Here is a 24,027-nt window from a genome sequence, read left to right as displayed (position 1 = left end):
AAACTTTGACTTGCAAAGCCACCTGAAATCAAGTGCAATGGTATACAATGGTAAGAACACTCTAAAGATAAGAAAGCTGCATTACCGCAACGTTGGGCCTTAGCCTAAAGGATATTTGTATATGATTTTTCTAATCCAGACAATCACAAAATACATAATATGGAAAAGAGAGTCGTGAGACTGTAAAAGACTTCTGGTTTAAGATATAAGTTTGCAAAGTGTATCCAGCTATATCGCCCCTGCTGTATATTTCTCGATGTATTCCTGTACCGGGCTCCATCATTTTAGCTGCCGCACCGATCAGTCTATATCATAATAAAATATGTATACATCATTTTTCGAAATATATTCTAAGGCAGCAAACCTGCTAGTATAAAGCGTGGAGAGAAATAATTGTTTATGGCGCACAGTTTAAGCTGTTCTAGTAATCATGTTGAAAAATACAATATTTATTCATTAGATCAAATTTAATGAGGCCTCCTGGCAGTAATTATAAAAATTACTGTAGCAGTAAATTACTAATGAGTTGTGATGTGCTCCCTACCTGTGAGGAAGGACTGGGGGTTGAAAAAGCCTGATATCCAGACGACACTTGGGAGACAAAGATCTTGAGTCCAGGCGTCGAGTTCACGGCAGCGAAGGAGCAGATCGCTGTACCTAGAGAGCAAGCAAAAGAGACCCTCAACTCTACTCTAGTTCAATAACAGCTGCAAACCTGCGGGTTACAGAGGAGAGCTTTGTTGTAAATATCTCTTTCATCATAATGAATGACAAATAAAATAGATGATCATACCCCGTACTTTACTTGTGTGCGCAGAGAGAAAATAATACAGAAATATATGGTGTCCCTATGACGAGGATGAGAACATTAGTGGAGGGGCCTTGTTGGTTCAATCAAAATTTCCTTATTTTAGGTTAGGGTTAAAGGAGTTATCCAGTTTTTAGTCTTGATTTCTTATGCTTAGGATAGGCCATCAATATTAGGTCTGACACACGGGACCCCTGCAGATCAGCTCTCAGTATTTTTACATTCCTGGATCCGCGCTGCAAACTGTAGTGGTGAGAATAGGTGATGCAGTGCTGCTCCATAGACTTCAGTAGGACAGTGCTGCAGTACCTATACAGTTTGTATGGCGAGTGATCAGTGCAGCTCCCAGAATGCAAACAATACAGGGAGAAGCCTTGTCTTGATACAGCAGATATGTGGGAGTCCCGTCGGTTAGACCCCCACAGATCTAATATTGATAGTTTATTCTAAGGATAGGCCTTCAATACTAGTAACTGAATAACCCCTTTAAAGAGGTGGCCAGATGACATCAAGACTGCAAGTGTTTATCGGCTTATCAGATGGCCTGGCCTTAGGATGGATCATCTGTATCAGATCTAGTAACCTCACTGATCAGCTGTTTGATGGGGCTGCAGCACTCGCAAGCACTGCAGCCTTTTCCCTGTGCTAGTGATGTCACCTTCATCAGTCACATGGTATAGCTATAGAGATGAGCGAACACTGTTGGGATCAGCCAATCCGAACAGCACGCTCCCATAGAAATGAATGGAAGCACCTGGCACGCAGACTTTGCAGGCGGCCTGCCGCTTAACCCCCCACGTCCCGGCCGCTTCCATTCATTTCTATGGGAGCGTGCTGTTCGGAACGGCTGTTCCGAACAGTGTTCGCTCATCTCTAATAGCTATAACTCAGTCCCGTTCCATCAAAAATACAAGTTGGGCGGAAAGGATCACAAAACCAGTATGTTACTTTCAGGACAGTGTGAGGAACTATCCTGGACTCTGTGTGAAAAGAGCTGTGTAATAAACCGCAATGCGTTTCCACCACAGTCTTTTCCGCAGCGTTTTTTCCCTGCAGCTCGCAACATGGGACCTGAGGTCAAAAACATGTTTGGATTGCCATCACTCTGATGCTCCCTGCCAGTCTATATACACCATGTGACATCCCCGATAAGCCATGTAGAAACGCCCTAAAATAATAAGACAGAAGTCATGTGGGTAGAAGGGGATCTATCAGGTCAGTAATAGATCTTTTAGTATTTTTTGGCAATTTCCCATTTTTTATTATCTTTTATATTCCCTTTATTAACAAAAAAGATAAATCAAAAAGCTGCATACAGAGGTATTACATTAATGTCATGTAAGCGACACCTAAGATACTCCAACTCCTCCATTGCCAATGGCAGATTAATAACCTGTGAAAACACTAAAGATGTATTATATTATAAGAAGTTGGCTTTGCTTCTTATAAAAGAAAATAGCCTATAATCTTAGAACATCACTGACTCATTATATATTGGCTGCTCATGACCTGTGAAGCAATGTCAGCGAGCGAGAGAACTTGTTAATGGAATACTCAGGTGACAACATTGTCTACCATAAGAAAGACTGTAGATCATTCCAAGAAATAGAGACGGTGCTGGAAGAAGTGGTATCAGTGTTTTGACAAGAGTATGGCCTGGGATTACAATGGATTCTCTGATGTATGTAAGGCTTGATGCTCAATTCCTTAATTTGAAGTGACATTATAAGTGGTCATACATTAAAGGCAAAGGTGCACATGCTTCATATATAGCTGTCAGCTAAGGGCTTGTTCACATCTGCGGCCCGGTCTCTGTACTTAGGTTTCCGTTTCCTGCCTAAAACACAGGCAGGATACGGAAACCTGCAGGAGACTTTCTCACCCATTCATTTGAATGGGTGAGAAAGCTGTCTGGCCGTGCGCGGCGGTGAGCGTTTTGCGCTCTCCGCCGCGAAACCGGGTTTTATAATCCGGACACAGAGTCGGACATGCAATACTCTGTGTCCGGATAAAAAAATCCGGTTTCGCGGCGGAGAGCGCAAAACGCTCACCGCCGCGCACGGCCGGACCCGGTCTATGGTTTCCGTCTTCTGGCATGCAGAAGACGGAAACCATAGAACGGAGACCCCAAACGCAGGTGTGAACCCAGCGTAAGAGGCCATGTCTACTGATTCCCTCAAACCAATGATCGGTCAGTTTGGCTGGGTGTGTGTATGTTGAAAGGGGAGAAAGACGCTGCCTGACCCCCTGGTGTTCCTTCATAGACGCACATTGTCTAATCAGTGCCGACAGCAGATTATGGAGGGACACACCCCTTTGACAAGGTGAATGATAACACCCAGTTGACAATTTTAAGTTAAATAATAAATAAAAAATAAATTGGGAAAACTTGCTCTAGTTCTACCTTTTGAAAAGCTGTTGCCTAGAGATCAATGTCTGGTTTACTAAGAAACCTATAATTTACATATTTGCATATTCTTTTCCTAGAATTCTTAGTAGAGCATGTATAGTCTGTAAGACTATACAGATTGGAAGGCGGCCTGAGGAGACGTATAACCCCTTCTGACCTATATTTGTAGTATAACAGAATAATGGCACAATGTAGAGTTCTAAAAAAAAAGATACTCCAGAATTAAACAGTACTTAAAGAGGATCTTACACCACCTCCAAGAAGTTCAGTTCTTTGCATCAATTAGTTGATCAATAGCTGCTGCTCCACTGATTCTGGCACAGTTGGAAATTTTTTCTCTAGCCCCCTCCGTTCCCAAGCAATCAATGCTGTTAGTTTTGGTGTCTGATATATTGTTTACTCTCTGTACTGGCAGGAGGATGGTGTCAGGCTAGGGGTGTGACTCTGAGCTCTGACACTGGCTGCCTCTGATTGGAGCTCTGAATCACACCCCCTGCCTGACACCGCCCACCTGACATTACAGAGCTTAAATAGCACACCAGGCATCAAAACTAACTGCACTTGTTCCTCAGGAATGGCGGGGGCTAGAGAGAAAATTGCAACTGAGCTGGAATCAGTGGAGCAGCATCTATTAACAAAACTTGAATTGATGCAGTTGGTGAACGGTTTTAAGTTGTGTCTATCAGTTTAATAGTTTGCTTGGCTACTAAGATCGCTGGTAGAATATACTGGTCACCTTAATGGTAATAGATAGCATGCATAGTGTCCTTTCAGTCACTGCAGTCACACACAGAGGATCATTGTCCTCAGGAATATACCAGACTCATATACTGTGTATCCAGTGTATTCTTCAGTGCTCCTAGTAGCAAATAGTACAACACTTTTTGTGTTGTTTTGGCCACTCAGTATACAGGTCTGTAGTTGTAATAGGTCGCCCCAGAAAACAGAATATGATTCAACTACAAAGAAACCCCTTCATTGTGAGGATCTGAGCGTTTGCCACATACAGACCCCCCAGTCAGATGACATATGATTGCTATAGTGGGAAAACAGCCTTGATAGCTATTTCAGCATTGCCATCTCTCTGAAATGTTCACACCCAGCCTTTGTTGACTTTCACCTAAATCTCCTATCTCTGTAGGTTTCATATCTAGAATATTGGTCAGTCCCATAAAAATGTGCAAATAACCTCTCATAAAGCAGATCTGGCCGCGGCATTTACAATCTGTAAGACAATGTTGCTTTATTGTTAATTCTCCGCATAAACTTCAAAGCTTAGGAAATAGAAGCCGTATTGTTCTGGTTCCCGCTAAGAGCAGTAAATAGGAGTACAAAGTCTTTCATGTCGGTGATAAGATCATGTGCGTGTTCTGTGATTTATCAAATGTGTTAAATATCTAACTAGGTGAAAACCTACTTGCTGCAGTTCTTCAGATCTTTCTGCATGTCTTCATGGTGTAGACACTACGTTGGGCCCCAGCCTTAAATGCTTTCTCCTCTCTGTTACGGTCCTTTTTACCATGATGACACTTATTGTTGGGTCACTGGGCATGTGCGATTGGGTTGAACAGCTCAATAGATGGACGTGCACCTTGCTATATGCTTTGACCACCAGGTGGCATCCTACTCTATAAGCATATGTCATAATTCTCCACTCAATTGTTGTTTTTTGTTTATGGTAATGAAAAATATTGCTCATTTTTATCATCTATACAATGATTTCATAAATACAATGCTCAATAATATATAAATATAATACATTTAATGGTGGGGCAGCCCCTTTAATCATTATAGAAACTTGAATCTGAAAATGGCATAGTGTTAAGGAGTGAACAATCTCCCTTAGACAAAGGTCACACACTGCGAACACGTTGTAGAATTTCTGCAGGGACATTCTTCAGTGTGTTGTACTGCGAGCTCCTGTACCAAACAGCACCTGAAATTGGGAGGCTTTTGCAGCAGTTCATTGCTTGCTTCTCTGCAGGACCCTTGCAACTTACATCCCTTTTTCACAATTTTCTTGGGATCACCACACTCTGACACCTATGGGTTTTTTTTTTTTCTTTTTTTTACTGTTTTGTTGATGCGGGCTCTCTATTTGTGGCAAAGTTGTATTTTTTTCTTTTCTTTATTAGGACCAATGTTTGGTATGTATGACTTTTTGATCACTTTTTATTGCTATTTTATGGGGGAAAGTGAGGTGGCCAAAATACATCCATTTGCGCATTTCAGTATTTTTTTTAATTTTGTATGGTGTTCACTGGATGGGATAAATAATGCAATTTTTGAATAGTTGAGACATATACACGTTTGTTTATTATTTGCTTCTGTTGTTTTTGAAATGTAAAGGTGGATTTTTTAAACTTTTTATTATTTGTTTATATTTTATTTTTATTTTTTTTAGCTTTTTACCTGTCCCAGAAGGAGACTTCAACCTGGGATCTCTGATCCCCACTGCAATGTACTGCAATACATAGGGGGATACATAGGTTCACTATGTGTGATGGGCATAGGCAGTGTGGATGGCAATCCCTTGGACAACATGATGTTATCGCGGGGGATCTGAGGGCTGGGAGAGGTGATCTTGTCCTTGGACTCTTTGGGGGCGGATCTCAGACGTCTAACTCTGTATGAGGCTAAGACCCCATGGGAAGATCGCGGTGAGAACGCATCACGGTTCTTCCCGCAGCGCTTTAAACAGAAAATTCATTGAGTTTTCCTCCACAGACTTTCTGTTACCATTATATCTATGGGGAAGCCACCAGCATTTCCGTAGATATAATTGACATGCTGCGATTTCCAAAACCATGCCGGTTTTGTAAATCGCAGTGTGTCCACGCTGCGTTTTTTACCGCAAAGTGGGCATGGGATTTGCATGAATCCCATCCACTTTGCAATTACTGTAAACCGCCCGATTTTTCCATTGAGACGTTTCCGACCCGTGGGGTCCTGGCCTATTACAGCTCCTGTATCCTTGGAATTACAGTGCTGTACTATTACGGCACTGAGTGATAACTGCACCCTCAGCGTAACGTTATACCGTAGTAAGACACAGATTGGGAATGGGTTAAAGATATAGCCGTTGTAAGTCTGTTCTTCACTGCTATGTGAATAAGGCCTTACGCAGGCTGATTCCCATAAGGGGTTTCCTTCTCAGGTAGTCAGCATGTTCACCATCTCACGTATACGCATACCTATAACGCTAGGTTCACACCTGCGTTCAGCCTTCTGTTCTGTGCTTTCCGTCTTCTGCATGCCAGAAGACGGAAAGCACAGACCGGGTCCAGCCGTGAGCGTTTTATGCTCTCCGCCGCGAAACCGGATTTTTTAATCCGGACACAGAGTACTGCATGTCCGACTCTGTGTCCGGATTAAAAAACCCGGTTTCGCGGCGGAGAGCATAAAACGCTCACCGCCGCTCACGGCCGGACATCTTTCTCACCCATTCAAATGAATGGGTGAGAGAGACTCCTGCAGGTTTCCGTCTCCTGCTCTGTTTTATGCAGGAAACGGAAACCTGCAGACCGGACCCCTTGAACGCAGATGTGAACGAGCCTTTAATAATATATTTTTGTTGAAACTTTTTGAATAATTCTATATAGACAAGGAGAGACAAAGCAATTTCACAGCACGGGTTAACCGATGACGTCTTTGGCTCTATCCGATTTCCATGTGTCTGCATTTCTGTCTGTTCGTCCTATAAAACAATCAGTATGTTCCTCGTAAAATGTAATAGCCCCTCTGGAAATTAAAATGGGAAAAAAAATCCCATTATATGAATTTATTTTGAATATGAATTTGTCTTCCTGTCTCCTCCATTGTGATTTTTTCTCCCCCCCCCTTCCCTTTGAAGGACAATTTGACAGGTGCCTGTTCATGTTAGTTAACCCGCTATGTAAATGGATTTATGTTGATTTTATTATGGAGGAAAACCATACCGAACAACTATACAGTATATAAAAACATGTAATTTGTGAACGCATACAGCTTTCCCAGTGAGTTAGAACAACAAATTGGCACTTTAAAATTTTTTGGTCTGTACTTACATTTTCATTTCCACAAGAATTTGTTTTAAATCAGTATAATTTTCCACACAATTACAGTACAGATAATCTTTAGTGCATTTTAGATGGATCCATTTTAAGATATGGAATTCAATGAATCGCTTTTGAAAATATTGTCTAAAACCAGAGTGCAGACAATGGGAAAGCAAGATAAATTCTAGATTATTTCAAAGTCATTATGTGCAATAAAAATAGTGCTCATTTAAAATCAATTTCAATAAAACATTAAGGACTGAACTCGGAGTGGATGAAAAGAGGGAAAAGCCAGCAAACAAATTGTAGATAATGCTTTTTTTCCCCCTGTGCAACTTATAAAGGAAAATATACTCATTCAATCCGGCGACTGTGTCATACCATCCGACTAGTCAAGTATTGAGAAAAATTATCCAGATTTCCATTACACGCAGCCTCTTAGATCCATCAGATACCACTTTTGCTTTAATAACATCACTTTGTCATGACTACACAAAAAATGGGAAATTTCCTCTAGTCATCTTCTTCGTCTCCAAAAGCAAAGCTGTAGATATCAATGTTTTTCCAATTAGAGGATGTGGTTTCTGACGCTGGACAGCCCAGACTATTCAGCAGCGCATATGTCAGGTTGTGAATTGCATGGTTTTGCATTTTAATTGCAAAAACAATGGGGCGAATTTACTATTCCATCGATTTACAGTGTTGGCCAAAAGTATTGGCACTCCTGCAATTCTGTCAGATAATACTCGTGTTCTTCCAGAAAATGATTGCAAGCACAGACTCTTTGGTATTAATATCTTCATTTATTTTGCTTGCAATGAAAAAACACAAAAGAGAATGAAAAAAAAGTCAAATCATTGATCATTTTACACAAAACTCTAAAAATGGGCCGGACAAAAGTATTGGCCCCCTCAGCCTAATACTTGGTAGCACAACCTTTAGACACAATAACTGCGAACAACCGCTTCTGGTAACCATCAATGAGTTTCTTACAATGCTCTGCTGGAATTTTAGACCATTCTTCTTTGGCAAACTGCTCCAGGTCCCCCCTGAGATGTGAAGGGGGCCTTCTCCAAACTGCCATCAACAGATCTCTCCCCCACAGGTGTTCTATGGGATTCAGGTCTGGACTCATTGCTGCCACTTTACAAGTCTCCAGGGCTTTCTCTCACCACCATTTTCTAGTGCTTTTTGAAGTGTGTTTTGGATCATTGTCCTGCTGGAAGACCCCTGACCTCTGAGGGAGACCCAGCTTTCTCACACTGGGCCCTACATTATGCTGCACAATGTGTTGGGAGTCTTCAGACTTCATAATGCCATGCACACGGTCAAGCAGTCCAGTGCCAGAGGCAGCAAAGCAACCCCAAAACATCAGCACTGTACTACTGCATAGATGTGTCACATCTATGGCGTGCAGACTTATTTCCTACCAGTGATGCATTACTTTGCTCTATTTGTACCCTGCTGGCCATTTTCTAAAACAGTGAGCAGAAAAGGGATGAAGGTGGGCCTGGGTGGGGACTAGATGAGCAAATATTATTCAAAACTATAGTTTCGAATACCTTGCTCCCATAGGAATAAATGGAAGTGGCCAAACACCAAAGGGTTAAGCGCCGGCCGCTTCCATTCATTCCTATGGAACGAGGTATTCGAAACTAGTTTCGAATACTATTCGCTCATCACTAGCGAAGACCCCACAACCAACTCGTTCACAACTGTGTTGGTAATCCATACAGGGGAGTCCGCAGGGGACCCCCCGAACGGACTACCAAATGCATTTGTAAGTGGTGTGCAGTGAAAGTACGTGAACCCCATGGACTATAATGGGGTCCGTGTGTTTGCTGCGAGATCTCCCTAGGGGACATGCTGTCAGGAGATTACTTCTACAATCTACTTTTCTGTCTGCATGACTCGTTCGGAGATCTCGCGGTAAGCACACAGACCCCATTATAGTCTATGGGGTCCATGTGCTTTCACTGCACACCACTTGCAAATGCGTTCGGTAGTCCGTTCAGAGGGGTCCCCATGTGGACTCCCCGAACAGATTACCAAACGTAGATGTAAACCAAGGGTTACTACAACTTATGCCAGGATTACTTAGAAATGAAATCTAAAATTCAGATTCTACCCCTGATTGGAGTAGATATCAGTTCCAGTGCGAGATCTCCAATGGTACACCAGAATTATTTATAGACTGAAGCATCAACAATTGGTGCATCTCATGCCAGAAGAGAAAAGGGTTAAGACTGGCATAAGAAATGTCTAAAGAGGTAAATGTCAACACCCTTGATAGTCTGAACAGCTCATTTGCATATTGACAAAAATGGCGGTCTTGGCAATGGAGGCAGCGATTTGCAAGGGGAAAATGCTATTTGATACAGGAGACTCAATCCTATCTATCTATGACGCTGGATGTAATATGCTGGGGTCTGGTGAAAGACCACCTTTAAGGTCCACGTAAACACATGTCAGAGCGAGGCACTTCAAAACAGATCCCATTGATTTCAATGGGTGCCAACTTACGCGTGCTACACATTAAAATCAATGGGAGGCTTTATAACCCATTGATTTCAATGGGTAGCACGCGTAAGCCAGCACCCATTAAGTCAATGGGATCTGTTTTGACGTGCCTCACTCTGACACGTGTTTACGTGTCTAAATGAGCGTCGCGTTACTCCGTGGGAACGGAGCCTTATACGTTAGTTGAGGAATGGGCTAAAGCATTGTTCTGTGTAAACATGGAAGCAGTCAGCCAATAAAGGTCAAATGTTTATCGGTCAACTGCATCGTACGGGGTGTGCAGGAATAAAAATCACTGGTTGTCGATAGCACATCGCTCCTTTAAAGGGGTTTTCCCATTCCCATATCTCTATTTGTAGATAATTCAAAGTTAAACATTTTTGCAAATATAAGTAATTAAAAATTCTGCAAAGTTTTAAAGATTTTCTCTAACTTTCTTAGTGGTGACAGTCAGTTATCTTGATCAGTTGCCAATGGATATGACCACTAATGCAGAAACTTTCTATGGTCTGGGACTTGTCAGGAACCCGGCCATGATTTCCTTATTGTAGCTGGGTTATCAGACGGATAATGCCCCAGACGTCTGGGGAATTATCATACAGGCCCAAAGCCTTATGGTAGCAGTAGCAGCCTGTTGCCATATAGGCCCAAAGCCTGTGCTAGCAGTAACAGGCTATTACTACTACCACAGGCTTTGGGCCTATATGGTAATATCCCAGACCACGTGACATCTGGGATATTACCATATAGGCCTGAAGCCGGCTAGAATTAACATGAGCACAAACAGAATGTCATGCATTTTCCCCCCTCGGCTTATGCTCGAGTCAATAAGTTTTTCCCGTTTTTTGTGGTAAAATTAGGGAGGGGTCGGCTTATATTCGGGTCGATTTATACTCGAGTATATACGGTATTTATTTCAGACACTTTATTTTATTTTTTTTAATTTTTTTTTACATTTTTTATTTTTCCTATAAGGATACTTGGACCAGTAATACTTTGATTGCTGGTCCAGTACTATAGCCTGCAATACACGTGTATTGCAGGCTATAGAGGAAGTGTGTCTAAGGAGACGCATAGACACACTTCCGGCATCACGGCAGGATCAACCAGATATACTGGGGTCCTAGCAGCCTGGGGTCACTAGCCAGACCCCGGGCTACATAAAATTCATCAGGGCACCCCCCCGATCTTGCCGTGGGGGGTGCCAAGGGGGTTGGTATGTTGCGCAACGCTTTAGATGCTACAGACATGTTTGTCCGTGGCATCTGAAGAGTTAAAATTGCCGATCGAAGCAGAGCTCCGACCGGAGACTGACTGGGGCAGCTCATCCCGGCTCTCGGCTGTGTAATACAACCGGGTGCCGAGAGTAATGGCCCGGGCACAGAAGCTGTGCCCGCGCTATTACAGGTCAGTAATAGCACTGAGCTGAGCGCTAACGTGCTACTTGCAAGGACGTACTATTAATGACCTGAGCGTTAAGGGGTTAAAGCTGACTGCCGAGTTTCCGTCCCCTGTCCAGTTTCGCTGGGGCTGAGAACAGAAACCTGGCACAATGCACACACTGTACATTGGGGGAAAGTGCGAACGCCCCCTGAGGCCTCATGTTACAGAAATGCAGCTTTTGTTGCAGATTTTGTTGCATTTGTTTTACTTTTCACAGAAAGCCTGCAGAGTTTTCCTGTGGACTTTCTGTCCCTATTATGCCTATAAGGAAAAAGCCAGTGTTTCTGTAGGTATAATTGACATTCTGTGATTTACAAAAACGCTTTCATTCGATAAATCGAATCCACTGTGGATATTTTTCTACAATGTATGGATGGGAATAGCCAGAAGCCATCCACTTTACAGATAATGTAAATGCAGTCTTTATTGCTGTGCTGTAGGGCCCCGGCCGTACTGACATTTTCCTTGATGAAGAGTATTTGTATATAGATTTCATAGAGAAAGATGTCAGCTTCGGCCTCAGAATGTCGGTACTCTCAGCAGAGGAATCAGCAGTCAGCTTTGTGTTAATACATTAGAAAACTATTGGTTACATAGTATTAATCAGGTATAGCCACAGGCACAGGACGGCCTTTCCCAGAATAGCAGAAGCAGCCTTACCACTGAGCCAGGTTGTACGTTGATGGATAAGCCAGCTTCATCCAAGTGTCAGGTACATTATCAAAAAATAGGGCTGACTGCAGTTGCTCCATTTCGGAAGAGATTGCTAACTCACCCTAACAAAAGAAAACATTAGTGAGCGATTTGCTTTTCAGATAGCGGCTGTGATAAGATGACATGATAAATGGTAAAGAGCCCGCTTTTTGCCTCTCTCAGAAATACACAAGGTGCTGCAAGTTGACGCCTGAACAATGCAGAAGCCTCGGCTTTCACCAGACACATAACTCATTTACTAAAAGGAATATTAAGTAGTAACAATAACTAAAGTATTTCAGGTTATGTGTCTGGAATGTGCTGCAAAAGTGGACACATTAAACATGTTTTTCTGCATAATTATTTTCCTGCCTAAAGCCTAAAATTCTCACTTATACAAGGAAAAAGCACAAGGTGAAAGCTTCCTGCTCGGAACAGGGAACTATAGTAATAATGGCTCATCACGTCTATTCAGAAATCCAGTGTAGTAGTTACAGGAGATGTACAGGTTCCAGGCCAATTGCAACAAGGGCAGAAGGATAAGAAGGAACTATCAGGCCCCATAGAGAAATGTAGAATGGAGCCCCATTTCGCAACAATCACCTTCAGTATTATGTGTGTCCAGGGTATTTTAGTTCCTACTTTACCTGTCTTTATTTTCATTTATTGATCTCTCAGGCTGGGTTCATAGCCTCAAAAAGGACACAACACCAGACCTGTACCTATTACATCAGATCCAAAAATTATACAGTCAATGGTTTTTAAATCTGGTGGCACCAGAGGAAAACTGCCCTGGATTAACTATGTGAACGCACCTTCAGTGATCTGTATCCAGTCTATCACTTCCTTTCTCAGTGTCTGTGTGTGTTATACACAATGGTTGCTAACTGTGCCACGTATTAATAATGATCGGCCGTTTAAGCCCTTTATTATTTATAATGCCTGACATACTGATAATTACATCCATGTTTGGGGGCCCATAGTCCATCCATGTCTGCCTGTGAGGCAACAGAAGAAAGCTTTCCCCTAGGCATAAGTGTAAACAGGGCAGAGGACATAGTGACACTGTGTATTATATTATCCCTGTACTGTGACATCACTGTGTGTATTATCTCTGTACTGTGACATCATTGTATGTATTATCCCTGTGTGTAAAGGATACCAATATAACTGTACACTTTTCTAGTTATGATCTTGCTACGTAAGGCAGCCATGGACGGTAGAGCGGGGCCCCATGACTCCTTGTTACACACCTGCCCACCCTGTTGTGCTTGGTTGTTGGTGTTTGCCTGAAGAGTCTGCATAGAGCTGTAGTGTGCACCTGCTTGACTGCCACAATTATAGAATGAGTCCTGAGTATGGTTGTGTAGATGAAGAACAGGAGACTTAGGTCATGAACCACATATTAGTGATCGGTGGAGTCACTGTGATTTATCATCTAACGTGTGGTTAGGGGATGGATATACTTAGTAAGGAAAAATAATTGTTTAAGGGCTTGACCAACGAACACCATTGATCACTTATCCACAGTGTATGTGATAAGTGTATGAACACTAGAAGACCGAGAGCTTTGATGAAACAGAAGTTCCCAAGTCTCTTGTGTAAAGTCTCATTTCTATGGGACTGTGAAAAAGATGGTACTTGGTTATCCCATCACTACAATACACAGTGAATGGAGCGATGGTTGTGCACAAGCCATGTATTCATACAGAGAACTTAGGAATCCCTGTTCTCCATATTGTTGGCCCACCTGCAGTCATCCATTTATTACCTCTCCCGTGTACCAACCCTTTAAGGTACATTTTTAATAAGCTCTGACACTGTCATTTCATTTTATTCTACAAATACAGATGTAGTAACATTTCAGGTATTTATCATTTATTATTTCTTTTGATTAAAATATTATAATAAAAATAATGACATAGAGACAGTATTTAGGAAGGTTCCTTAAAGATATTTTCTCTTCTCTTTTCCAAACAGTTCTCTCTCTTTATATTCCTGGAAAACACCAGTTTTCCATTTGCAAACAGCACAGACACAGCTTGAAGTGCAACTCTCAACACTTGTCTATCAATATGCCAAAAGAAGACACTGATCTTGCAAGGACCACATCCAGAGCTGAGGAGCTAGTCTAGTCTCTTTGGGACTCATTTAGCTACTGTCGGATGTACAATCATTCCTGAGTATTTTTTATTCTGCAGAGTTAGGCCAAAATGAGAGTTACACATGTGAGCGTTAGATGGAGACAGACTATCGATTGTCTGGAAGGTAAATATTCTCATTTATAGAGATTATGTTAAAGCTTTGCAAGATGCACAGAATCGGTAAACTGGTGGCCATTAGCCTTTGAGATATTGGAGACTATCATACTATCTCTCTCTCTCTCTCTCTCTCTCTCTCTCTCTCTCTGTATATAAATCAAATCAAAAAATGCTTTATTGGCACGTCCGAATAGGTATTTGGCATTGCCAAAGCTAGTAAAGTGGGTGGGGGGGGGGAGTTGGGTTGGGTGGGTGGGTGGTGGGTATGGGGGGGGGGTTGGGTTATAACAGTCCATGGAGTCTCATCTTCCTCTTCATTGGTGACTGCTATATGGGGGGGGGTTGGAGGTGGGGGGGGCAGGGCGGTTGGTTTGGGGAATAACAGTCCGTGGAGTCTCATCTTCCTCTTCGTTGGTGGCTGCTATATGGGGAGGTGGGGGTGGGTGGGGCGGGTGTTTTGGAATAAATATAACAGTCCATGGAGTCTCATCTTCCTCTTGTTTGGTGACAGCTGGACACGTATTGGGCAGCGATCTCCACAGTGGCCTCTTCTTCTCCCAGTAGGATGTAGAGTTTCCACTTCTCGTCTGCAGATATGAAGTCTGGGATGTGGACAGAGAGTCTTTGGTAGTAGACGGCCCTCATAGCTGAGTATTTGGTGCAGTGTAGCAGGAAGTGGGTCTCGTCTTCTAGGGCCCCCTGGTCACAGTGCTGGCACAGTCTCTTCTCCCGTGGCTTGTACGTCTGCCTGTATCGCCCCGTCTCTATCTCTAGGTTGTGGGCGCTCAGTCTGTACCGGCTCAGGGTCTGTCTGTGCTTGGGGTGGCGTATTCTCTCTAGGTAGGTGGCCATGGTGTAGTCCCTTTGTAGGGATTGGTACACGGTGAGTTTCTTGGAGTTATTTATTTCATTTCTCCATTCTTCAATGTACCGCTCTCTGTTTGCCTCTGTGGTCGCCTTTATTTCGGCCTTGGTTATCATCTGTTGGTGTTTTTGGTTTGGTGGTTGGCTGCTGTTTGGTTGGTGAGTGTCTGGTTTGCTCAGGTGGCTTAGCCAGGCTTGGTGGTGGTAGGAGTCGGGCTTGCTCACCTGGATGTGTGCCTGGAAAGCTAGCGCCCTCTTCTGTATGGTGAGCCATAGGGGGAGTCTGCCTAGCTCTGCCCTGCAGGCTATGTTGGTGGTGTTGCGATGGACATGGAGCAGGTATTTGCAGAACTCCAGGTGGAAGTTCTCTGTTGGGCTGGAATCCCACCTTGACTGGTCTGGGTAGGTGGCTGGGCCCCAAACCTCACTGCCATAGAGAAGGATCGGGGAGATGACTGTGTCAAATATCTTCATCCAGACCCTCACCGGTGGTTTGAGGTGGTACAGTTGTCTTCTGATGGCGTAGAAGGTTCTGCAGGCTTTTGCTTTCAGGGTTTCTATTGCTGCTTTGAAGCTTCCTGATTGGCTGAGCTCCAGTCCCAGGTAGGTGTAGCTGTTGGTTTTCTCCAGTGTGGAGCCGTTCAGTGTGAATTGTGGGGTGGTGGAGGCTTTATTGTGGCCCTTCTTCTGAAATACCATGATTTTGGTCTTCTTCTGGTTGATGGGTAGGGCCCATGTGGTGCTGAATTTTTCCAGCACTGACAGGCTTTCTTGGAGGTCTTTCTCGGTGGGGGCCAGGAGTAGGAGGTCATCGGCGTACAGCAGGAACTTCACCTCTCGATTGTTCAGGGTGAGGCCTGGGGTTGGTGAGGCCTCCAGGGCTGTAGCCAGTTCATTGATATAGATGTTGAAGAGCGTTGGGCTCAGGCTACAGCCTTGTCTGACCCCTCGGGCCTGTTGGAAGTATGCTGTCCTTTTCCCATTCACCTTCACACTGCACTGGTTTCCGGTGTAGGAGCTCTTGATGACGTCGTACGTTCTTCCTCCTATTCCACTCTCTAGGAGTTTTAGAAGTAGGCCTGGGTGCCATACTGAATCAAACGCCTTCTTAAAGTCCACGAAGCAGGCGAATATCTTGCCTCTTCTGGTGTTGTGGACGTGCGTCTTGATGAGGCTGTGCAGGATGTAGATATGGTCTGTGGTGCGGTGGTTTGGCATGAACCCTGCTTGGCTCTTGCTGAGGACCCCGTGTTGTGTGAGGAAGGTGAGGATTCTGTTATTGATGATGCTGTTGAACAGTTTCCCCAGCGTGCTGCTGACGCAGATCCCTCTGTAGTTGTTGGGGTCATATTGGTCCCCATTCTTGTAGATGGGGGTTATGAGGCCTTTGTTCCAGTCTTCGGGGAAGTGTCCAGCATTGAGCACGAGGGTGAATAGCTTTGCCAATGCCGCGTGTATTGCTGGAGGACTGTATTTGATCATCTCTGGTAGGATGCCGTCAGGGCCACTGGCCTTTTTGCCTTTCAGCACGGCAATTCTTTCCTGTATATCTTTTATGGTGACTGGTGAGTCCAGAGGGTTCTGGAAGTCTTTGATGACTTTCTCCATGTCCCTCAGTTTGGTGATTATCTGTTGCTGTTCTGGGGTTAGGTCTTCTTCTGGGATGTTTTTGTAGAGACCTCTGAAGTAGTTGAGCCAGATATTGCCATTTTAGATGTGGAGAGAGTTTTTCTTGGGCTTTGTGCCCATGTGGTGCCAGGTCTCCCAGAATGAGCTGTCCTGGAGGGATCCCTCTAGTTGTTCTATTTTGTGGGAGAGGTATCTCTGTTTCTTCTCTCTGAGGGTGCCCTTGTATTGCTTGCATAGATTGCTGTAGGCTTCCCTCACCTCCTTGTTGTTGGGGTCCCTGTGTTTTTGGTTGGAGGCTGTTCTTAGGGTATGGCGTAGTGCTTTGCAGTCGCTGTCGAACCATTTGTGGGACTGTTTGTTGGTTTGTCTTATGGGTTTGGTTCGTTTCAGGCCTGCTAGTTCTGCTGTGGTCTGTAGGATGTACTTGAGATCCTTCACAGCTCTGGTGACTCCCTGTTGGTCTGGCTGATAGGTGTTTGTATGGAAGTTTGTGAGCAGTGTCTTGATTTCGGGTCGGTTGGTTGCGTTGGTATATTCTATGGCCTGTTGGTTGGCCCATTTGAAATGTCTTGGTAGGTTGTAGAGGCCGGACTGTTGGGGCTCATGTATGGGTGTTTTGTTCCTGGTTCTCATGTATAGTAGGATCTGGTTATGGTCTGATAGATGGGAGTCAGGTGCGATTGTGAAGTCTTCAATGTCTGACAGGTCTGCGTCTGTAATGGCATAGTCCACCACGCTGTTGCCCACTTGAGAGTTTAGTGTGAAGCGTCCTCTGGGATCGCCTGTGGTACGTCCGTTTATTATGTACAGTCCTAGGCTTCGGCACATGTTCAGCAGTTGTCTCCCACTCTTGTTGACAATTCTGTCTTGGCTGTTTCTTCTTGTCTGTGTGGGTTCTGGGTGGTGGATCTCACTACTGTGCATATGTGGGTTGTCGTCGGGGGGCAGGTAGTCTAACTCTGTGCCTGTCCTTGCATTCAGGTCTCCGCATATTAGTACTCTGCCTTTGAGTTGGAAGTGGACGGCTTCCCTTTGTAGGACCTCGTAAGTGTCGGGGTCGTGGTAGGGAGACCCTGGTGGGGGAATGTATACTGCACAGAGATAGATGTCCTGCTGGCCGCTGAGGATGGAGCTGCTTATTTTTATCCATATGTGATTGGTTCCACGTTTGGTAGCTTTTACGTGTTCTTTGAGCTCCTCCTTGTACCATATTAGTATGCCTCCTGAGTGGCGGCCATGTTTGGTGGTCTTATTTTTCTGGGCGGGCACTGAGAATTCCTTGTAGCCCATGGGTGTTAGGGACTCGTCATCTGCCCGGGTCCATGTCTCTAGGAGGATTTGAATGTCTATGTTTTTTAGTCTGTCTATGAAGTCTGGATCTTTTGGTTTAGATCCAAAGGCTGAGGCGTTCAGCCCTTGTATGTTCCAACTACTGATAGTTAGTGATTTCATCTTCGGTGTGTAAACCTTGTAATGAGCTGTCCTGCAGAGGACGGGCTGGGTTCTTGGTTGGTTGCAGTTTGGCCAGGTATTGGTTTATGTGCATTGCTGTTGTGGCCATTGTAGTGACCGCATGCTCTATTCTCTTTATTGTCTCTATGTCGGTGCTCTGGGTTGCTCTGGTTGGCTTTTTCTTGATAGGTGGCATCTTTGGGGGGTTCTGTCTTGGATATTGGCGGTTGTCGGGTATTATTTCCATGACTCTTTGTTTTGTTTGTAGTCTAGGCCCGGGGGCTCTGTTGAGCACTAAGTCTTTGAATTCCTTCGCTAGGAGGCTGATGCCATGTTTATTGAGGTGTTTGTCATCATATAGGTGACGCTTATCTATGGAGGGGTGTTGTGCCAGGGTGATGCCTGGTGTTTGTCTGATTCTGGTCGCCAGCTCTTTGTTGATCCCCATGATGGTAGCTTCAGAGATGTCTTCTCGTGGGAGCAGAGATGACAGGATGATACTACTGTCTGGGAACTGTTGCTTTGCTTTCTCTGCTAGTTGGACCAGTTGGCCCGCTGTCTGTTGGGGCTGGTCAGTGAGATCTTCTGTGCCTGTGTGTATGACAATGTGTTTCGGGGTGGTGAAGAAAGGCTTGTAAATGACGGTTTTGGCTTTTTCAATGGTTGGGCTGTGGATTTTCTTGACTCTTTGTCGTGGGAAGAGCTTTCTTGTATTAATGTACTTGCCATTGGAATCTATGATCAGGACTATATCTGGGTTTGAGGTTTTTGTTGTTGTTTTCGTTGTTTGGGTTCTCTCTGGCTCTGTGTCTGGGGTGATGGGCAGTTCTGGACTTTCTTGTGATGTGTGAGGCATTTCTGGCTTATTGGTACCTTGATCAGAGTCTGTTGTGTTTTCCTCCCCCTCTTCCTTAGATCTTATCTCTTGTGTCTGTAGTTTCAGGCCTGATAACTCTTCCTTTAGATCTGTGATTTCTTGTAGGCATTGCGTCATTGTATCCCACAGCTTGACATTCTCTTGCTGGCAGGCTGCTATCTCTTTTCTCAGATTTGTATTTTCCTGGATAAGTTTGTGAATGGTTTTTGTGTCACCATTTGTGCTGGACAGTTCGTTGACATTACAGTTTCTATTATAATTGTGTTTATAGATAGTAAAATCTCTCTCCAGCCGGGATACAATCTCTGTGAGGGAATCTACTGAGAGGTGTGAGGAGTCGGGGGAGGGCTTGCTGGCTTGTGTACTGGCAGTGTTGGGGGATGTCACGGAAAAGGAAAGTTCTACCAGGATCTTGCAAAGATAAAGTCATTTGTGTCCGTTACAATTTCCATTCATTTCAATGGGATTTCAGCTCTAGTCCTTTTGTGTCCTTTAGTGTCCCTTTTTGTTTTTTTAGTGTCCATTTACAACCATGTTTGTTTTTTTCAAGCAGACAAAAAAATCATCCATGCAGGACTTTTCTATCCATTTGAAAAAAAGTACAGCAAATGTCTGTTTTTTTTTTGTTTGTTTTTTTAACATTGAGGCCTATGGGCAACGGCCAGTAATTGATAGCCATAAGTTACTGTCCATTTGTGTCTGTTATGATAGGTGTCCGTTTTTGTTTTTTCTTAAATGGACACCTTCTGTGCAGACACCATAGAGCATCAGTTTTTTTCGAGGGGGGGGGCTTGGGGTAAAAAAAAAAAAAATGCTGTCTTCTTTATTTTTCAGTCTTAAAGAGACCTTTCATGGTTTGGGGCACAGGCAGTTCTATATACTGCTGGAAAGCCGACAGTGCGCTGAATTCAGCGCACTGTCGGCTTTCACGATCTGTGCCCCAGATGAAGAGCTAGCGGTCCCGGTACCGTAGCTCTTCATCGGTCCAAGTGTTGTCCATTTTATTCCATATACAGTCCTATGAAAAAGTTTGGGCACCCCTATTAATCTTAATCATTTTTAGTTCTAAATATTTTGGTGTTTGCAACAGCCATTTCAGTTTGATATATCTGATAACTGATGGACACAGTAATATTTCAGGATTGAAATGAAGTTTATTGTACTAACAGAAAATGTGCAATATGCATTAAACCAAAATTTGACCGGTGCAAAAGTATGGGCACCTCAACAGAAAAGTGACATTAATATTTAGTAGATCCTCCTTTTGCAAAGATAACGGCCTCTAGTCGCTTCCTGTAGCTTTTAATCAGTTCCTGGATCCTGGATGAAGGTATTTTGGACCATTCCTCTTCACAAAACAATTCAAGTTCAGTTAAGTTTGATGGTCGCCGAGCATGGACAGCCCGCTTCAAATCATCCCACAGATGTTCAATGATATTCAGGTCTGGGGACTGGGATGGCCATTCCAAAACATTGTAATTGTTCCTCTGCATGAATGCCTGAGACGATTTGGAGCGGTGTTTTGGATCATTGTCTTGCTGAAATATCCATCCCCGGCGTAACTTCAACTTCGTCACTGATTCTTGAACATTATTCTCAAGAATCTGCTGATACTGAGTGGAATCCATGCGACCCTCAACTTTAACAAGATTCCCGGTGCCGGCATTGGCCACACAGCCCCAAAGCATGATGGAAACTCCACCAAATTTTACAGTGGGTAGCAAGTATTTTTCATGGAATGCTGTTTTTTTTGGGCGCCATGCATAACGCCTTTTTGCATGACCAAACAACTCAATCTTTGTTTCATCAGTCCACAGGACCTTCTTCCAAAATGAAGCTGGCTTGTCCAAATGTGCTTTTACATACCTCAGGTGACTCTGTTTGTGGCGTACGTGCAGAAATGGCTTGTTTCTCATCACTCTCCCATACAGCTTCTCCTTGTGCAAAGTGCGCTGTATTGTTGACCGATGCACAGTGACACCATCTGCAGCAAGATGATGCTGCAGCTCTTTGGAGGTGGTCTGTGGATTGTCCTTGACTGTTCTCACCATTCTCCTTCTCTGCCTTTCTGATATTTTTCTTGGCCTGCCACTTCTGGGCTTAACAAGAACTGTCCCTGTGGTCTTCCATTTCCTTACTATGTTCCTCACAGTGGAAACTGACAGGTTAAATCTCTGAGACAACTTTTTGTATCTTTCCCCTGAACAACTATGTTGAACAATCTTTGTTTTCAGATCATTTGAGAGCGGGCTATCCATGCTCGGCGACCATCAAACTTAACTGAACTTGAATTGTTTTGTAAAGAGGAATGGTCCAAAACACTTTCATCCAGGATCCAGGAACTGATTAAAAGCTACAGGAAGCGACTAGAGGCTGTTATCTGTGCAAAAGGAGGATCTACGAAATATTAATGTCACTTTTCTGTTGAGGTGCCCATACTTTTGCACTGGTCAAATTTTGGTTTAATGCATATTGCACATTTTCTGTTAGTACAATAAACCTCATTTCAATCCTGAAATATTACTGTGTCTATCAGTTATTAGATATATCAAACGGAAATGGCTGTTGCAAACACCAAAATATTTAGAACTAAAAATGATTAAGATTAATAGGGGTGCCCAAACTTTTTCATAGGACTGTATATATAACCTAACATCTTATCCCACGGAGGGCCCATTCCTCAGCATCCCTATGAATTGCACTTGTCAGTCAGGCAGTGTCTCCTGCTACCAAGCAATTGCAGATGACGGGGGCAGCATACTGTACTTTCTTACCACCATATGATGTACCATATCCAGAGTTGTAAAGCCTCTGGGATACTCTCTATATCCTCTGAAGTGTCCGGCACTGGTTCTTATTAGTTGGCATGGACAATAGCAGGATTCACCCTTCCTTCAAGGAGATTCCCGCAGTCGGAATGAGTTACTAAACACGTGTGCCCACCAACAAATGACATTCAGAGACGGAATCATAAGAACACAATGTGGCACTATAACAAGTACAAGAGTGTAAGCGTGTAGTCATGTTATTATGACATGTATGGATATATTGCATGTGTACCTTATCTAATGTATCTAGTACAGTTAGTTCATACCTTGAGACCAAGATCCAACTCCTTTAGAGAACGTCTGATTTCATTAAGGAGGAGATTCATTCTCTCACATTCTTGAAAGCACACAAGGATGTATGGAGACCGATCCGTCGTCTTTGAGGTTATATCTGCCATGTTATATCCTTCGGGGAGTTTATCTAGGATGTCATCCAGGAATGCTTTAACCTGAGAGAATAACATCATGTGTTGTAGTTACTTGGGAGGGTTTTCCATTGCAGATTCTGTCCAGGATGCTAAAATAATGGACATTGTAACAAGAACCTGACAGACTCCATTATAGTCAGTGATCATCACGTGACAGATGCGTCACTGTCATCATTTTTGTTGTTCTCCTTCTATAACGGAGCAAAACAATGGGAATAATTAATGCAAATATTCCTGCTAAATGAGATTACGTATAGTAAATGATATTGATGCATTTCTTTTGCACTAACATATTCCGCAGCGGTTTACAGTCAAGTCAACACTCACTGTTGCTAGTCGGGCTCACATTATAAATTCCCTAGTGGTATGTTTTTTGGAGTATGGGAAGAAATCAAAGCACTGGGTAGAAACTCATGTAAACATGGGGAGAAGATATAAATGCAATGCACAGGTAGAACTTGACAGATCCAAACCCAGGTCCTCAATGCTAAAAGGCAATAGGTACATGTGTCGACATCCCTCAGAGAGACCTATAGCAAAAAATGGTGCACAAATCCACACACCTTTGCACTTGCTTTCATCCATACATGCACTTGGTACTTAGTACTGCTTATGTGTCTCTTGTTTAGCAATATATATAATTGTACAGTCACATTTCTAATGAGCATGCTATCAGTGCGGAGGTCATCTGGTGAACGGGAAAGGTTGACGCTCCAGGGAATCTCGAGGAAGTAATAAGTCTATTAGTTTATTCCTCCGAACACATGAATTCCCTTGTGTATACCATGATATCTGCACTACACTGAAATGGGACTACCGGGATGTGCATGGCTTCTAAAGAGTAGCCCAATAATATACTTATCGGGAGTAGGTTATAGAATCCCTATTGAAGTCCCAGCATGGTCAATCACTGACATTAACTGGGAAATTTACATAGCAGATACGCAAAATAAATAAAGCATCTTCTAAACACGTTAATGAGATCTTCTATAGCAGAGGCTCCTGCCTGGGATCATCCTTAGATCACAATGATGCTCTTCATTAAACTCTCCACTTTTAATGAGTTGTCTTCACCAAGGAAAAGGTCTGAGATTTTACTTATCCTTTGGGATTTGATCTAAAAGGCAATACCTGCACAAGGCTTCTGTGTCTTCAAGTGACTTTAATGAGCAAATAGAACAATTACAAAATATCATTTATGAATACATGAACAAAAAAAAATATCATTTTGACTTTTTTTTTTAATGACACTTGCTCTGGCTGATGATATTAGTTTGTGGTATGCTGTAGTCAGAGTTGCATTTGGAATATTTTACTGGGCCTCTATCACCAAAATTTGCAGATGTCTGAAATTATCAATAGAGAAATGTGTAAATGTTTAGTATGCTATCAAGATCAGGTGAGTCCAGTTTGGATGAACCCACCAGACAATCTTCTGTTAGGCCCTGGCTCTGACACCATATTGGTCCAATAGGAGACACCCAAGTGTGAAGGGTACTATTGTCAATTTCCTACGGTTTTCTGGAGAGTGGGTGGCCAGAATTATTATATCTGGTAGGCCTGAAGCACTTCAGTCTGGGTGTGTCAAAAATAACACGGTGGCTCAGTGGTTAGCACTGCAGCCTTGCAGCGCTGGAGTCCTGAGTTCGAATCCCACCAGGAACAACATCTGCAAAGAGTTTGTATGTTCTCCTCGTGTTTTTGTGGATTTCCTCCCATTCTACAAAGACATACTGATAGGAAAAAAAAATGTGTATTGTGATCCCTATATGAGGCT

The 24,027-nt window shown here is 43.4% G+C and overlaps 1 protein-coding gene across 1 annotated transcript in view; it reads right to left on the bottom strand.

Moving 5' to 3' along the window:
• LOC142216350 (dynein axonemal heavy chain 11-like) overlaps positions 1–24,027 on the bottom strand; it is a 249,638-nt gene that overhangs the window by 20,666 nt on the left and 204,945 nt on the right. The window contains exons 67-69 of the mRNA XM_075284114.1: positions 22,089–22,271; positions 11,879–11,994; positions 545–657 (exon numbers count right to left, since the gene is read on the bottom strand). Of these exons, the coding sequence (XP_075140215.1) occupies positions 545–657; positions 11,879–11,994; positions 22,089–22,271 (412 nt within the window). The remainder of the gene's footprint in view (positions 1–544; positions 658–11,878; positions 11,995–22,088; positions 22,272–24,027) is intronic.

Source organism: Leptodactylus fuscus, chromosome 8 (assembly GCF_031893055.1).
Source record: "Leptodactylus fuscus isolate aLepFus1 chromosome 8, aLepFus1.hap2, whole genome shotgun sequence".
NCBI classification, from domain to species: domain Eukaryota; kingdom Metazoa; phylum Chordata; class Amphibia; order Anura; family Leptodactylidae; genus Leptodactylus; species Leptodactylus fuscus.
Note: the sequence above shows the minus strand (reverse complement) of the source record. Positions and strands in the feature narration are given on the sequence as shown.